General features: G+C 43.6%; 1 protein-coding gene across 4 annotated transcripts in view; it reads left to right on the forward strand.

Moving 5' to 3' along the window:
- The first annotated feature begins 1,710 nt into the window (after positions 1-1,710).
- The window catches only part of CDV3 (CDV3 homolog), a 94,795-nt gene continuing 78,513 nt past the window's right edge, over positions 1,711-17,992 (forward strand). For 2 of the 4 annotated variants that reach the window (XM_069648708.1, XM_069648707.1), the window contains exon 1: positions 1,794-2,085. In XM_069648708.1, the coding sequence (XP_069504809.1) occupies positions 1,909-2,085 (177 nt within the window). In that variant the 5' untranslated portion in view covers positions 1,794-1,908. Of the gene's footprint in view, positions 2,086-17,992 lie in introns of all 4 variants that reach the window. The other 2 variants (XM_069648706.1, XM_069648709.1) reach the window with 2 other exon arrangements.

The raw sequence follows: 17,992 nt of genomic DNA on the forward strand, positions 1-17,992 counted from the left end.
CACTTGGAAAATGTATGTGTAAGATTCAATACCGCCAAATTTGAATGTTGCCAAAGAGAGCAATTTACTTTGTAGAGCCACTATTATGAACTCAAGCAAATCAAATAACAAATGTATTGATTACATGTTTACATGGGTACCAATACTGATTGGAAAAGCAAAGCAGTGTTGGAATTCACAATTACAAATAAATTAGTTCCGTTTTGAAAAGTAATAGAAAACTAAGATTCAGAGGTCTATGTAAAAATAGAAATGTGTTGTTTCAAGCCGGAACAACACCTTTGTTACATCAACCATATTCTGAAAAGAATGTGGTGCAGGGACATGAAAGCCTCGCCATCTGCATGAGGCCGATTTACGGCTTGACAACCGCCTTAGCAACCATGAGGAATGTAGGCCAGCCACATGGAAGGGATTCTCCTCCCAGCAGCATTGCTTTAGCACAACAAAAAAGAAGTACACATACTGTATCTTTGAGGTGCTGTTAAACTGCACTGCACATTTTTTCCCTTTACAATGCATTTCTTAGACTGCAGCACCACTTTTCTAGTTTAAACTAGAAAAGTGGCAGTCTGATCAAAAGTGTGTGGAAATACGACATTCTCCCCTGCAGTTTCCGGAACCATCATTCTGAGGTGGGTGGAAATATCTGAGAGGAGACGTGGTTTCCTGCAAAATCTGCAAAAATCACACATTGTGGGGAAACATGCGCTCCAGTGACATTGCGAGCATTTCTTAACAGACTGCCACTTTTCTAGCTTAAGAAATGTTTCTTAAACTTTCATTAAACTAGAAAAGTGGTGCTGCAGTCTAAGAAATGCATTGTTTATAAAGGGGAAAAGTGTGCAGTGAAGTTGTACCGTATTTGTACCCCCTTCTTTGTCCTGCAAAGCAAATACTGCTGGGAGGAGAATCCTCTCCATGTGGCTGCCTTCATTCATGACAGTTGCTAGGCTGTTGTCAAGCAATATCTAGAACATGCAAAAGCCAAAGCTTTCATGTCCCTGCACCACATTCTCTCTTCATCAGAATATGGTGTCTGTTAAGTAAAGTGTTCCTCTCATGGAGGAACACTTTCTTACATTTGCAATAATCACAGAATGGGCCCGAGTCGTTTGCATGAAAGTATTGAAACGAACAATGCTTGCTATCGTCTTCAAAAGCCAAATGGCATAGTTCCATAATCGTTTAGATTTATGTAATTCAGGTCTGATAGTGATTTCAGACAAAAGGCGGCGTATTGGGAGGATCAAGAGTCGATGAACTGAAATCCGCCACCATGATGGAGGTACATCTGGCTGCCATATTTGTGTGGTGGTGATGTATATAACACAGTAATAGACACCGAACATAACATACTAAGAAATGCATTTTGTCTAGGAAATGCCGGTGCATCTTTTTGTTCAATCATCTCACATCTAATTCCAGTGATTAATTACCAGAAACGGGAAATTGAGTTCACGATTCACAGATTAACAAGTGTAGCTAGAATATAGCTCACTAACATTACTTCCTACTATTCTGAAAATACTCGCCGGTATTTATTGATAATCCCGCTATATTTAATCTGAAATAGTAGTTTTCTTGACGGTCGATGCTTAAACGCATCATACAGTTCGTCCTCAATGCCGCACTGTCTCTCTTCTACAAAGTACGGGCAGCACAGTTGGGCGGTACCATTCTAAAAGTAGAGGGGTGTCTCTTCCAAACGAGTAGCTTGCTCCTGCGCTGCGCTGATGTCAGCACCCCTCAGAGTGAGGTGACAGTCGGCCGGTCCGCGTCGGAAGCGGTGAGCGCGAGCGCAGCGTGTGGCGTGTCTCCCGGCGAGCCGCGCGCGAGGCAGGAAGCAGCTACCCTGGTCCTCATCCCCCCTCCCGGAGTCCGAGCAGCCGCCTTCCTACCTCAGACATGGCAGAGCCCGCCGAGAAGAGCCTCGATGACTTCTTTGCCAAGCGGGACAAGAAAAAGCGCAAGGACAAAGGAGGCGCGGGCAGCGCCGGGGCATCGGGAGGCCGCAGCGGCAACATGGGCTCTGGCAGGCCGCAGCCCGAAGGGGGGCAATCCGGTGGGCGTCCTGCTGGCAAGGTGAGGGGACTAGGGTGTGCAATGCCGAGATAGTGGGGCTCGGTGTCTTGAGCAGCAGTTTTAGAATAAGAGGCGAGCTTATCTGTAAAGTGGGAAACCTTGCTGAGGGTCAACTCGCTTGGTTATGCCCTCTTCTAGGGTGTGGGCAAAACACTAGGTTCATAATGTGATGCGGTGCTGTTAGTCACCCTTGGGGTGGAGTCCAAAAAAACAGACCGAGTGGCAGCGAGATCATGCTGACGGGCATGTGCCAGTCACCGGGGTGCCCCCTGCCTATGGCCAGGTGGTCTAGAGCGGGCAGATGCTTGGCTCAGTTGGCCCACGGGTTGGGCGTGGTCTTTATGGTGCCCTGGGCTAGGTTTTTAGGCAGGGGGCAGAGATAACCTCGCACGTTCTGTCCGGTTGTGTTGTTGCTTCTGTCCCTGTAATAAGTGATGATGCCGTGCTGGGGTCTTCTAACGAGGATGGGGCATGGAGAACTTTGACTTGAAGTAGCATCTGCGGCTCTGCCTGCCCCACCCTGGTCTGTGGTTGGGTAGTCTTGGTGTGGGAGAGGTGCCGCGTTGTCTGGCCTTGTATTTGTATTTGTCTTGTATAGCGCCTTAATCCAAGGTGCTTTACAATGAACAAAATATACATTAAACATGGAACAGTAGAAACTATAATGTTAAACATGAATCAAACCAGAAAATCAGCATGTAGAACAATTTACATATGAGGGGGTGGAGAAAGAAGAGGGGAGAGAGAGTAGTGAGTAAAGTGAAAAGGGAGATTTAGAATAGAAGGGGGAGAACAAGGGGAAGGGGGTACACCTTGTGGGGTACACCTTGTGGTTTAAGATTGTCATTCATCCTAACACTGCCCATACACAGTCGGTGAGGAGGAACTGTCATTGTGCAGTATGAGCAATAATGGGGACTTGAGTCGGACTGGCATTGGTGAAGGGAACCCCGAGACCCATCTGCGATATTGTAGTGATGCAGTAGTTGATCTTGTCGGCATATTGCGAAGCCGAGGTGAACGGTCTACTGAGGGGAATCCAGCAGTCAGTAGTTCTGTGGATGGTGGACCTAAACGCACCCATAGTTTTGGCAGCGTTTGGGCCAAAGCTCATGCACTGCTTAACGTTTGTCTTGCCACGTCCTGCCGTACTTGGAAAAAGCCTCAATCGTTGCGTCTGTGCGGGGGCCTTGCATCATCCAAGAAGGTCTTTCTCCCCTAAAAACACTTGTTGTAGAGGGGAGTAACGTGCTATGATTTCCGATTAGGGCCGTAGCACCGTGGCATCATTTTCTTGCATCTGCCCGTGTATACAGCTGTCATCTTAAACGTGCGTGCCTGAGCGCGTTCGAAGGGAGGAGCTAATTCGCCCTTAGACCGAAAAAAGTTAGACCGCGTTAGCTTTAGTCACCATCTGTCCAGCAGAGGGCAGTGCCAGCTCAGTATGCCACAGATATCTTTTGGGTGATGGCTACTGCACATTTTTCCTCTTTTTGTGCAAACGTGTCTTCGTGACCCTGCTGTCAATCATGCACTTAACACAAAGCTGATTGTACCGTGCACACGCTTGCTTCATTTTTTCTGTTGCTATAACTCGGTGATGATGATCGCACTTATATAGCGCCACGAGCCCTCAAGCATCGAAGTGCTGCTTATTGGACACAGTGTGGTTGATACTCGTATGCGTTTAACCTCCATATTGCCACCCTCTGTGTGTTTTCAAAACTTCTGCCTTTTTTCATTGTAGTTTTAGAAATAGCGGTGATGAATTTACTGTCGCAGGGCATGCCGGGAACTCTTTAGCTCTTGCTTGCCCAGGAGATCTTAATTTCACACCAACCTGCCGGTAGTTTCTTTTAACTCGCCATCTCTACTTCTCTATATGCACGTCTGCCTGTTTTCTAAAGTGTGTGATGGTAGGATAAATTCATCAAAAGCGGAATGGCTGACACTGAGCAGCAGCGGAGCCAGCTTCCCAACATTTTGGGGTGTTGGGGATGGAAGGTGTCTGGATGACGGTTTTAAAAGCTGTTCGGGATTGAAGACATTACCTATTCCAAGTGTCAGCCCCCCTCTAATGCCACCCGAATTCAGAGGACATTTACTTTCTCAAAATGCTACTCTTCAGGGGGTGTCTGTAAAAGCTGAGCCTAGTAAAATCTTTGGCTTTATCGTAGTGTGTCCTTGTCGGGTAATTCCCCCCCCCCCCCTTTTTAACAATATACACGGGTCTAAGGAATGTAGTTGCATCTTTGTTGATGGGATGAAGAAGTTGCCCAGTCTCTCCTCTTCCTCTATCGTTAAGGTTTACAATTCTTCAACACAGATTAGTTTTGGTCTGGTGAAACAGTCTGAGAGTGTTTTAGGTGGTAGGGGTATTGCACGATCGGACCGAAAAAAATAAGTCCGACCGCACAATACGACTGAAAAATGCTACCACCAAAGGTTTGGACACCAAAAGTTCGAACCTTTGGTGGTAGCATTGTAGATAAGTAAAAAAAAAAAGGCTGCGGGGTATCCCCACAACACCCCGCTCACTATACTATGTGGTATAGTGAGCGGGGTGTTGCGGGGACACCCCTGCAGCCCCTGTAGTATGTAAGTGTGTTCGCATGAGAAAGGTGTGAACTTTTGGTAGTTTACACCTTTCTCATATGAACGTTCCGGCCGCTGCAAAGCCAGATCACTTGGAATCGTAGATAGAATGCAATATTTGGCTCTGGGTCAGAGGTACTGGTCCTGCACCCGGTAGCGGCCCCTATGGCAGTTATTACTGTTATTCTGACACTAAAGCACAAACAGAATCAACTTCAGCGTTACTGAACAAGGCTAGCCATTGGGTGAATATTAATTTGCATCGACTTAAAATTGATCTACGTTCCATCTTAATGGCGAGGAGAGTAGGTTGGGTGGGCTGGTCTACCAAAACCGTTGAAGGTGACAGTGGTCTGACTCTGGTAAATCCCTCCCTTCCTCCCTGTTGTCCTATCTCGTTCAACTCTTGCTATCCTTATATTTTATCCCCTCCAAAACTTTAATTTTTGATAAAAATGTGACACAATATGAAAGAATCCCAAGTGGGAGCTAACACGGGAAATGACTGTAAGGGAGTGGACGTTGTAAATTCGTTGTTAAGTCTAGGGATGAGTTTGGGGATAAAGTCTCCCCTTCTGTTTCTTTGCTGGTGGGGGTCAGTATCTAACCAATTAGAAGTACTCTTCACAACCGAAGAGATTGATTGACTTGCTATTGCTCTTACCATGAGTACAAAGTTAGTACCCATTCCAGTGGTAAATCAAGGTAGGGAATGGGGGGGGAGTGGTGTTGCCTGGTGCCTTCACATTCTCCCTCCTTTTTGTCATGGTATATAGTGGGTGCTAGTGGGTCATTTCTGGATCAAGTTATATTGGCTATATATCTTTTTTACTCGCAGCCTCTCAAAATAAGAGATGACATCATTTTGGTGGCATGGCAATTTTCATCAAGGCCTCTCTGCAATGTAAGACGGTTATAAACATTTCTTACCATAAAAATATTAACCTAATTCATGCTAAGGAGCAACCTGTGACCATTGTACTTTTTTGTAGCAGCCCCCATAACTCTAAAACCAATAGATTGGATGCCCTCTAGATAATGTAATCTCTAGCCTAAATAACACCCTTTTTTTGGGGGGCAGTTTTGAATTTCGAAATTGGGGAGGGATTACAAGATGACCTTTCAGTTATTATAATGTGTTATTGTTGCATTGATTATTTCTTTGTAGAGGTTTAAAAATGTGCATCTGATCTGAGTTTGAAGTGCAGACTGACATAGCGATCAATTTCCTAGATGTCTCAGACTAGCATGTCTCTCTCCTTTCCTCTATTAATCATCTAGATAGAGCAGTGATTAAACTGTCATGTAAAAGTGGGAAAGAAGTGACCCTGGGAAAGGGGTGACCCTGTCCAACTCTATCAAGATTTGGGCACATCCTTTTCACCATTACCGTTGTCAATGTTGGATGAGGTAAGACATTTCTCACCTGTTATTGATTTTTTTTTTTTCTGTCTTGTTCATTTCAAAGAGACTTTACCAGGAACAAGCCACCAGCGAGTCTGGTTCAATGAACAGGGTAGGATGTCTAAACGTTCTATTCTCCACATTGAGATTCCCCCGCTAGGTCCCAAAGAGAAATTACTTCGGCTAGAGCCGTTTATCAGGGAGCTTTAGAAAGTGGTAACTGCAAGCCGATGCCTGGGAACCCTTGGTGGCAGCTTTGGAGGGTAATGACTCCAAGACCTTTTGAGTTTGTGGCCCAGGGCCTCAAACGTAAGCATGTCAATAAGGGCACACGTGGAGACTAGGGCCTGCGTTGAGCATTTCTTCAACTACTTTGGCCTGCCTGAGGAGTTTACTCTGGTGGCCCCCTCTTGCTTTGTATGAGTGAGGCCCCGTTGGCTTCTCTAAACAAGCCCATAATCTCCCCTCCCCCAGCTCAATGCTATCCCAGCAGACTTTCTAGCCCTAGAAGCGTTATGGGTGCCCATGCAGTTTGAATGCCAGCTTGGATTCAGGTATGATGACCACCCTTGTGGAAAATGACAATTTTACCTATTTTGTAAAAAGGAGATTAGCCTGACTGCTTATTGACCCATTTCTCAACACGTCTTTTAAGATCTTGGACAGATCTCTGTTCTAACATCTGGAACGTCTGGACATCTGGAACGTCCAATCATGTATTTGCAGATATTTAGTGTGCTTTATGCCTGTGGTAGGAACGGTATAACAGGCTTTGAACCTTTATTTGTGGAAAAGTCGGTTTCTCAAGATGAGCCCATGTTTTTTTGTGGCTTATACAGGCCTGAACACTGTCTGTGGCAAGGTTGATCGTGCCAGGTTGTAGTCAGTGCTCGTGTCCATGGGTTGGCGGCATGTGGAAGGTGTGGAGACCAGGGCTAGTGTACAGTTCACACCCTTCTATGAAGTTAATTTGCGGGTCCATCAGGGTTGTGTACTGGCTCCTGTTCTCTTCACCCTTTACATCATCAATGATTTACATCGGTCCCTAGTGGAGACTAGAGCAGACTATATCGACTGTGGGCAGTCAGAATAAAACAAATGTGCGCGGGGTGCACCAAACCATATGTTGGATTACATTCATCAAAAACCTTGGCTTGGAAGGTTTGGTCTAACTTGGTGACATCTTATAGTAGTGAACAAAAAGTAGTTGATACAATCAATACATTAAGTCCATGGAGTCGCGTCTCACCAGGTCTGGGGTTTAGCCAAGTACAAGACCCCTTGCAAAATAGTATAAGGTATAACTAACCTGGAAAGAGACTGCGCCTAATTTTTGCAAAATAGTTTTATTTCTCAGAAAATTGCCCTTATAGTTGATGACACATGTTTCGGTCCTCCAAGGACCTTTTTCAAATCTGGGCTATTGATTAGTCTTAACATATAATCATAAAAAATAAGCAAATAGTCACATTGGTAGACGTGTGTGTATATATCCAAAATAAAGTGATGATAAAAATAATAAGATTACGTATGCATTGAAAGAAAAATACATAAACACATAAGTGCATGGATGTTAGAAATAAAAAGTCAGACAATAATTGGATGGGGAATAGGGGTTGGAGAAAGTAGAGGTGAGATTCGGAGAAAAATAGATGCAAAGTCTTTGTTAGTTATGATACATGATGCATTTACAATAAAAACATTATTATAGTCATTCATATTCTTTCATGTCACAGAATATATGGAGAAGCGTGTTACCATGTAAGATGCCCGTCACATAATGTGAAAAATGAAGTTCCATATATCGAAATGGTAAATCCCTGTGGATATATACACATGTCTACCAATGTGACTATTTGTTTATTTTTTATGATTATATGATAAGACTAATCAATAGCCCTGATTTGAAAAAGGTCCTTGGAGGACCGAAACACGTGTCAACAACTATAAGGGCAATTTTCTGAGAAATAAAACTAATTTGCAAAAATTAGGCGCAGTCTCTTTCCAGGTTACTTATACCTTACAATATGTTAGATTACATAGGTGGTGCTCTGGGCTCAGTTGGCAAAACTGTCTCCTACGTAAGTGCAGGCAGCCCCACAAGCCACAAAGGGAAACGAACAAAAGCCCGAGCACTCATATGTACTTGATAGATTAATTTTATTAAATGTATTGCATCATAACGCAGTAAAAAAGATGTAAACCAGCCAATCTTAACGGACCAGGATAGAAACATTTGCCCTATAGGATTAAACCATGCCATGCGTTCTGCTCATAGCTTCTTCAGGCTGGAATTCATTAAACATGTTTGCTCGCTTACACAATATAACCGTTTGCCATACCCTGCATCCCATTCACTGGTCATGTGACCGCAAAGAAATGGAATAGTAAAGCCTACTACACAGGCGGCCATCTTTGAAGTCTTCTAAAAATTAAGAAATGAATGCATGGCACAATACTATGTGTATTTGAAATGTAACTATCAAGGTACATTACAGGAAACTTTTTGGTGTAGAATCGGAGGATTTGAAGGGCAAAAAAATTAATTAATTAAAGGGTGCATAAATTGCAAGTGCAAAACAATATGTAGCCACTTGTGCGTGTAAATGTCAATGCAAAATTAGCATATTCTCATAATGGGCGAGTGACTGGCAGCAGAAGCCTTAAAACGAGGCAATTGACATACACTCTGATAATTGAACGGGCACACGTGTGTGCGCTCCTATATTCCGGTCCCCTGGGTCAAGGTAATGTGATCACATATACAAACATTGCCGGACCTAACCTACAGAGATGAGACCTTGCCCTCTACACATTATTACTTTTAGACAATTACTAAAGTGCCAATGCATTACAAGAAGCATAATTGCGAAATACATTACTTTGTCCGTAGGAAGCCAGATCTTCTGGTAACCATATCTTACTACTAGAAGAATATGGCTCCAAAGCAGAACCCATAATGGGTTTAGCAACTACATTGTTGCACGTTCATAGGATCTAAAGCATTGATCATGGAATGCATTCTATTCACATTTCCGTTGCGCAGAAATAAGTGCATAATCTTTTAGACCATAGATGGATACCTAACCATTCTTATAATGTGCATGAGCAAACTTGAAATTGGAAAGGAAAAAACTATCCAACAAAAACGCTCTCTAAAGTGCATTCTGTTTCGTACATCTCCATTGTGCAAATCGCGCAAGTGCATGATCTTGTAAAACAGTTCATAAGTATCAAACGTTCCCATCAAATGCATATACAAACTTTCTATGGGAACAAAGTGAACTATGCAAAGGTGATATAGTGGGTATCGGTTAAGGAACGCCTACATTTCCGAGTCCAAATGGTTCATTGAGCTCAAATGGTTGTAAGGTGTTGTGTTTACATATTAATTTGGCTTCTAGCTGACGTGATTTCAGTTCTCTACTCCCCTTTCGTTTATATTATGGAATATGAGCTAGACCAAGAAACGTCATGTCTGACACATTCCCATTGTGCTTCTCCATAAAATGTTGAGTAAGCGGGTAACTCGTCTGCATTCTTTATGGCTATATAATGTTGCAGTATGCGCAGTTTCAAAGGACCAATAGTAGATCCAATATACCTCAAACTACAGCTACATATGACGTATACCACAAATTGTTATTCCATGTTTGTAAACCCACATTTTGCCATTTGGAGTTTAAAACAATTCTTTAGATGCAGATGCACAAGCACACATTTTACATACAACCTGAGGTTTGGACTCTCTCAGTGAGTCAACTGTTTGATTCTCCCTCATTTCTAATCCTACTGGGAGACAGAATGTTCTTTAGCGTAGGTGCTCTATAAAAGGTGACCTGTTGGGAAGAGCCCAATACTCTATTAAGATCCTTGAAATAATTTTCCAAAGATTTTGCATAATGGCTCTGACTTTATTGGCTTGATCTGTATAACCTGTGATATCTAATGACGTCATCTTTAGGTTTAGCCCTGGGCTTAAGATCCATTCTCGTGTTCGCTTCAACTTTATTGTGCGATTGTTGTATGGTTATACAGCTCTAAACTCGTGCATTTATTTATTTATTTTTTGCTTCTGTTTGATTATCTTTAGTACTAATACGCTGTGCTCTGAAAAATTCTCCTTAAGGTATAGACCTTTTGAGAGCCCACGGATGGTGACTCTCAGGCATAGTGGAGTTTGAACTGGTCTCCTTTTCTATACAAAGTAGACAACAATTCATTGTTAACAATCTGGAATTGAATGTTCAAAAATACCAGTTCCCTCGTGCTCGCGGTAGTGGTCAATTGGAGATTCATTTTATCATTAAGAACAGCTATATACTTGTATCCTCCGAGCCGTCCCACACAAGTTGTCTATATAAACAATACTATATTATATGCTTGGCATATTGCTCCAACTCCTCTTTGCCTGCAGTTTTGTTCTCTCACCATCCCATATACAGGTTAGCATATGCGGGAGCCATACAGTGTTGCAATGCCACGTTTTGCAGCTGTTTGTCTGCATTCTATTTTTGCTGTTTCTTCCCTATATCTCAATGTATCGGTTGATATAACTCTTCCTCTCAAAGTATCATTACTCTGGCTATATGTTTTTCAATTTCCTGGTTGTGGTTGCAACACCTTTTATTATCTATCTTGCACTGTCTCTTTATGCTATTGACCTGCCCTTCTCTAGTCTTGCTTTTCTATCTCCACCCCTCCTCCCCACCTCCTGTTGATCTGTTTTTATTTTACTGTCTCTTTTGCTCTGCTTCTATCCCTCACTCCTATTGTTAACTCTGCTTCCCTTCTCTTTGTTGCCCTCTTTCTGTTGCTCGAATTCCTGTTTTGGATTGTTTAGTCTGTTCTCGGTCCCTTTGCTCCCCCTCCCTGCCACACCTTTGTTCGTCTGTATTGCTTAGGTTCAGAGTTGCTCTTCCCCCCCTCCTGTTTGTCTTTTAACACAGCACCAATAAATATCCAAAAAGCTGAAAATGCCCTTTGCATTTATAATATCTAGTAGTGCAGCTTTACCATTGGGTGCTCCTTTTTTTAGATGTGTTCACACCATCTTTTGGCCACTAGGCTGGGAATTAGAGTTGAGGTTTCTCTCACCAGTTGCAGCACTTTCTTGAATGCAGCTTTTTCAACACAGTATGCCATTACAAGTATAAGAGCCCATATGAGACGTGTTCTGAGCCATTGCACGTATAGCAGTCCTCATGAGATGTGCGTGTTCTACATCTGAGCCATTGCAGCCCCAATGAGGTGTGTATCAGTATAGCAGCCCTGAAGAGTTGTAGGTTCGGAGCTATCACATGTAAAACAATCCTAATTAGTGAGCCATTACACATATAGCAGTCCTCATGGGATATGCTTATTCTGGGCTATTGAAAGTAAAGCAGCCCAAATGAGATGTCTGTTCTCAGCCCCCACAGGTTTTGCCACCCCAATGAGGTGTGTTGTGAGCCATTTCAAGCATAGCGGCCCTGAAGAGTTGTGTATAGCAGTCCTGATGAGGTGTGTTCTGAGCCAGTACAAGCATAGCAACCCTGAAAAGTTGTGTTCTGAGCCATTGCAAGTAGAGCATCCTGATGAAATGTTTGTGTTCTGAATCACTGAACATTTAGTAGTCAATTTGAAAGTTTAATCTGTTGCAATTGAATATTACCTGCATCTTAAATGCAGATCTCTGATGCAGACTTATTAACTCACCTATCAACGGGATTTGAACTGATGGGTTACACAATCTCTGCAGCAGGGTTATTGACCTACTGAGCTGCCTTTCCCAACAGACTGTTACTGAAAGGCACATGGGGGGTTAGTGCACTGGCAGTTCCATGCGAGGCTTGCTTGACATAAATGGCTTTTCAAAAGCTCTGCCTGTTTGCACTATCCTACATTAGTCAGAAGATTCATAACGAGGCTTTGAAGTTTGCTAGATTTTTGGCAGTGGAACTCAGTAATCAGACATGGGAGAAGCAGCAATTTTGAAAAGCTCAAGACCGAGCAGAAGGGATTGAAGTATGACCGCAATGCCATGTTACCTCCCTGTCGGAGGTTGGTGGGAAGAGCTCACACTGTTCTTGCTCAGTACTTGCTGCAGAAGATGCCAACACATGTTCGTGCTTTCTTAACAGCAGATCTATTAAATTCAGATACTGTCCCAAAACATAGCAGTCCTGCTAAGAAATGTGGGATGATGCAGCCCACATTCAATCAAATATGACATGCATATAGCAGCTCCGCTAATGCATTAGGCTACTTTGCCTGAATATATAGCAGTCCTGCTGAGAGAGGTACAGGTACAATCTATACCACTGCAAATATGTACAGCACTGCTTCTACCTGTATCCATTATACCTGCTTGCAAAAGAGAGTTGAAGTTCAGACCACATGCCTAGCTATTTGTTGGTCTCTAAGAAAACATATGTATAGTGCCCTTTCATGCACGTGAACGCATGCACTCTTAAGACTAAAAAAAAGAACACATATTCATATAGAACATCAACAAAGTTTTTTTTCTTTCTCACAAAAGCCAAAAAACTGCTTGCTGGGAGGCGCTCCTAAAAACTTCAAGATCAAGCGCCCAGATTCCCCAGGGCGCTTTATGAATTTTTATATTTATTTGCATTTATAAAGCGCACAGAGCTGCCCTGAGGCATCGTGGCGCTGTTACAGAAGGCTTGAGCTTAATATAGGTAGGATGTAACAATCGGTAGCAGTAGTACAATGACGGGTGTTAAGAGGCAGAGGTTATACTTTACTTTGGTTACAGTGCAAGCATAACCGTGCATGTTGGTTTGCAAAAACATTGGCGGAATAAAAAGGTTTTTAGGTTTTTGCGAAAGGTAGTGTATGATTCTTTATTCCTTAGTGAAGTAGGCAGGGCATTCCAGTTTTTGGGTGCAAGGTGTTGGAAGCTAGACCCTCCAGCTCGAGTTCTTTTGAATGTGGGGACATAGACCTGGTTGGTGCGGTGTGCTCTGGTCGGTCTGTTGGAGGTGTTGAGGATGATTCTTTCCGAGAGATGGGGTGGGGCATCTGATGTAAGGCACCTATGTGTGATGGCCATGGCTTTGAAGAGTATGCGTTCCTTTACCGGTAACCAATGGGCATCTTTCCTTGCTGCAGAGATGTGTTCCGTTTTAGGAATGGTCAGTGCTGCCCTGAGCGCCTTGTTTTGCGTGATTTGGAGTGTTTTTATATTATTGGCCGAGGTACGTAGGAAAATGGCATTACAGTAGTCCATTTTGGTACCTATTGTGGCTTTGGCGATGGATAGGCAATTTTTGGTGGAGAGGAACGTTTTGACTGCATTGATCACATTGGTGGGGAGGAGGAGACTATGGTGTTGACCTGGCGGGACATGGATAGTGAGGCATCTAGGTGAACACCTAGTGTTTTGACAGTCTTGGAGACTGTGATGATGAAGTTATCGATGTTAAAGGATTTATATTGTGGAGGTAGTTTGAGAGTTTTGCTGGTTCCTACTATGAGGATCTCGGTTTTATCCCCGTTTAAGCAGAGGCCGTTGGCAGCCATCCAGGTTTGGATGGCTGTGTAGATTTTAGTTAAGGCTGTCACATCTTCATCATAGATCCCGGTTAGTGGGAGTAGTGCCTGTGTGTCGTCCGCATAATTCGTGTACGCTATGTTACGACAGTCGAGGTCAATGAAGAGTGGAAGGTGTTAGGGAGAATTCTCTCTTTTAGGCTGAATTTCCTAACCTAGTGAGTCCCCCAGCAGCTTTGCTGGATTTCTGGAGTTTGTTTTTTTTTCTCCTGCCAAGAGTGAGACTCTTTTTCTCCCACTCTTGGACATGATTTATGATGTTCCTTTGACTGTTAATGTATTTTATGGGCTATGAGGTCCTTTACTCCATAGGGTCTCATGTGTTTTTACTGTGTGTTACACAGCACCCTCCGTACAGTAACACAGGGTTGTCATAGTGACACCCCACCATAGACCCATACCCTGGGACTGACTGTCTCCCAGGGCATGTAAAGTCACCATTGGCTTTACTAGTCCCAAATTATTAACTGAAACCAGTACAAACCATCATATTGTGGATATACTGGTCGGGGCAATTCGATTGCCCTGTGGTCTGTTAGTCGAGGGGGCACGTCTCCGTCCCCCCTGATCGAGTTTTGGCTGGTGGCAGTGGAAACTACTTTTTATATTCGACCGCAAATATTTCCCTATGGGATTTTCCCATTGTTCGAGGCTACCAACTTTAATTATTTAATTCTTATAGCCTCGAACATACCGCCGCTTTATTTAATATTAATTCGCCGGTTAGTATTTTTTGCCAGGGCTCTATTCTAAAATGGCATTTGTGTGCTCTTCTGTGACTCCAACCCAAGTCGAGCCCTTTGTTCCACTTATTGGTGGGCTTCTCCACAGAAGCCTCCAAAAGTGGTGCCACTCTGTCTGGGTACCACAGTGGGTGTGGGAGGGGGTTTAGGCACCCTGGACTGAGTTACCTTGGTAACTAAAATCGCACTCTTGTGTGATTGGCCGGCCGGCTCACCACTTAGCATGTTTGACAGCTAGGCTGAGTGGGGGTATGCTGCATAAAAGCAGGGCTTTGGGGACTGGAACTTGTCGCCACAGGACCTGAGAATCCGACGAGGGAGAAGCTGAGCCGACCTACCACGACAACACCACCGGTGGAGCCCTGCGGAACCGACTCGCCAGTTCCCGACGACAGAGAAGATCTCCCGGCTGGAGAGGCTTCTTCCCCTGACTGGTGGGCACAACCAGTTTACCTTTTCCTCGCATCCCAGAACGTCTTGTGGTCGAATTGCCCGTGCCAAGCACCCCGGCAACCGGATAGCCACTTACCACTGGACCGCGAATAAAGGGACCGCTCCTTTTACCTGAGAACTCCGCGGCTGGTTTCTTCCCTGGCAGTGCAACAGACTCCTGTCTTCCTCCCCGGCGAGATCCTCTCTTCCCCCGGACGGAGCACAGACTTGCATCCGCTGCAGGAACAACTGCCCCCGCTGGAGTATTCTCGCCACTTTAAGGTACCGTGTCCGCCAGGCCTCCCTTTCTAAAGATTGCTACAAGGTAATAATAACCCCTTAACCTTCTGGACTGGGCTGGCCGCCTTGACCCTCTAACTGGTCCCTTTCTTTGGTCCAACTCCTTTTTTCAACCGTTAGAAGACTTTGTGCACTGCAACCGTGTGACCTTGGACACATTTAGTTTTGATCCTCTTAAAGCGGACCCGGCCTACTGACTCTGAATTCACGGTGTTACTTTGCCTTCCTCTCGTTGTGTTAGTGAAAAAGTGTTGGGATCTGTTTCAATTTATTCTCTGCTTTTCTCTCCCTTTTAAAACGAATTATTTGAGTGCCATCTATGTTAAGCGCTCACCGCTGTCTGAAAATAAGTGGGGCTTTACTTAAGACTTGTCTAATATTCTTTTAAAGGAGTGTATATCTTTTAGTGACCGTGTTTTTGAATTGCTTACTATTAGTGCCTGTGTTTTTTCTAGATGTGGTTTATAAAAAATAATTATCTCTTTTACACCAAGCCCTGGTCAGTGTTTACTTGTTCTACTGGGTTCTCTTGACCTATTGTGAATACTCTGTATACTGCCTAACTCTTCTTGAGGGAAGTCTGACTGCTCAGCCACAACTACCAAGTGAATCTGTGTGGTACAGACTGCTACCAAGTGGGTTTACTGCCAAACACCTGTAGTCCTAAATCTTTTGCAGTGGTCCCAGAGGGAACTGCACAGGTTTCTGCCTAACAGAAGTGTAAATATATTGTAGAGTGTAGGGGCCGTGCAGGAGCCCTGAGGGACGCCGCAGTGGATGATGGTGGGAGTTGCCAAGGCAGTGTCTGAGAAGACCTTCATGAGTCTACCATTTAGGAACGAGGCCACCCAAGCGATAGCTTCTGGGGAGAAGTTTGCTTCCTTTTTTAGGTGCATGCCTAGAATTTCATGGTTGACCATGTCAAAGACGGCGGACAGATCCAGTAGGAGGAGTAGTGCTGGTTTGCCTTTGATGTCCCCAAGTTGTATTTTTAAGTCGAGTAGGACTGACTCTGTCCCGTGGCCTCGTCGGAATCCTGACTGTCTTTTACCTAGGATATGGTTGGTTTCAAGATATTCCTGGAATATTTAAATGAAGAACGCCAAGCCATTGAATGCAATTGATGTGCTTCTGTGATGAAAAGAAAGTATGAAATACCCATGCTGCTGCAACTGCGCTGCATGTATTAAAGCAGATTAAGACAGGAAAATGAAGCAGAAATGCAGCCCTTGTTTAAGACCACTTTCATTTTACACAATACCACCTGTGTCCTAAAGCAAAGTGAAAAGCATGTTCATGATTCAAGATGCTTTAATAACACTGAAACCTACAAAATGCAGGCAGGTGAACAAAACACAAATTCCCTTTTACATTATTCAGAAAGTATTATCTTGTTAGACTTAACAGAGGAGAGTATTAAAAAACTAAAGACCAGGACTCGCCCCAGTTGCTTCTTTCAAGGAACTGTGGATTGCTGAAGTAGAGGGTAATTTGCAACCTGCTGCTGGCAAGGCTGTCGCCAGTGAGTTCCTTTATTTTATGGGGGTGCTGCCATAAATAGCCTGTGTAAGTGGTTTGCAAGGAACAATTAAAGGGCCATAATGTCAAGATTGAAGTGCTTAAAAAGGCCTGATACGCTCCTTATATGGAGGGCTTAGTGCAATCCTCAAATTCTGCACTTGCATAATATTGTCTTGGCTAGTATGCAATCGTATGCTGAACTGAGTTGATGAGTGAATTTTTGTGAGGTGCTAGTAACTTGAAATTTTGGCTCCTGTTATGGTGGGTTGCATTATTGTATTTGCTCAGAATCTGTCAGAGGCGGACATGATCTTTCAAAATGTCCTAACTTTGAGGCAACTGCTCTCAACTATTGCGCTCAGTCGCAAACCCTCCTAATGAGGGTGACTTTCTGCAAGAAAGGGATCTGTCTGATTGCTATTGCTCTTAATGAATACTAAGTGACTATTTCCCTGGAAGCCCTCTACTTTTTCTTTTTGGCACACATACCTTACACATCAAAAAGAAAAAACACCAACTTAACAATTAACTTAATTTATAAACTTACAGTTCATGGTTGCATAAAACACATCTGCAATACATCCTTAGAAAAAAAGTTAAAATCCATTCGTCATTACCACCCCTAAAAATCAACCAATATTAATTTTACACACAAAATCCACTTCAGAGGTGAAGCAAGCCCATTGCCCACACTGTTTAACTTTGCCCCTTCCGCATGGCACTCTGGTGGTCATGCATTTCAACTCCTTCATTGCCCTCAAAAACTATCCATGTAAACCAAATTCTAGCTCGTTTAATCGGAGTATACTTTAGGCTTCCTTTCTTTTGTACTCTTTTCTCCATTGGGGCTTGATTCTGGAAGATATTGATCTGATTGGGGGCTTTCTTCTAATTCTCGATGCCTTTTGCATATTTGCCAGCAATGTGAACTTTCAGTCAACTGGTGTCACCACTGTAACTTAGTTTGCAATCTTGTCCTCCTACCCCCAGCACACAGGCAAACTTTGAATGCCATCTTCATCACCTGCTTCTTCATTTTCCACTCCATACCTCAAGTATTTTTGTACCTTCTCGCCTGGCACTTGTAACTTGATCAATAACCTTTCTTGCCTCCTTGAAACTCAACTGCCCAGCCTACATGGGACCTGTGAGCATGAGAAGTGACATCGGGGATATCATGAGGCTAGTCTTGTCGGTCCTGTTTTTCGCACATGACAATCTTGATTGTTTTTTTTGAAGCGTTTCTTTATTAGCACAGTTGTTAAATTACATCTGAGTAACCGGATAACTAGCGAAGGAATAGCAGCCACACATCGTTGGGGACATTACTCAATACATCACATGGGTGACTGTTG

Source organism: Ambystoma mexicanum, chromosome 2q, assembly GCF_040938575.1.
Source record: "Ambystoma mexicanum isolate Mex_15411 chromosome 2q, UKY_AmexF1_1, whole genome shotgun sequence".
Taxonomy (NCBI): Eukaryota; Metazoa; Chordata; class Amphibia; order Caudata; family Ambystomatidae; genus Ambystoma; species Ambystoma mexicanum.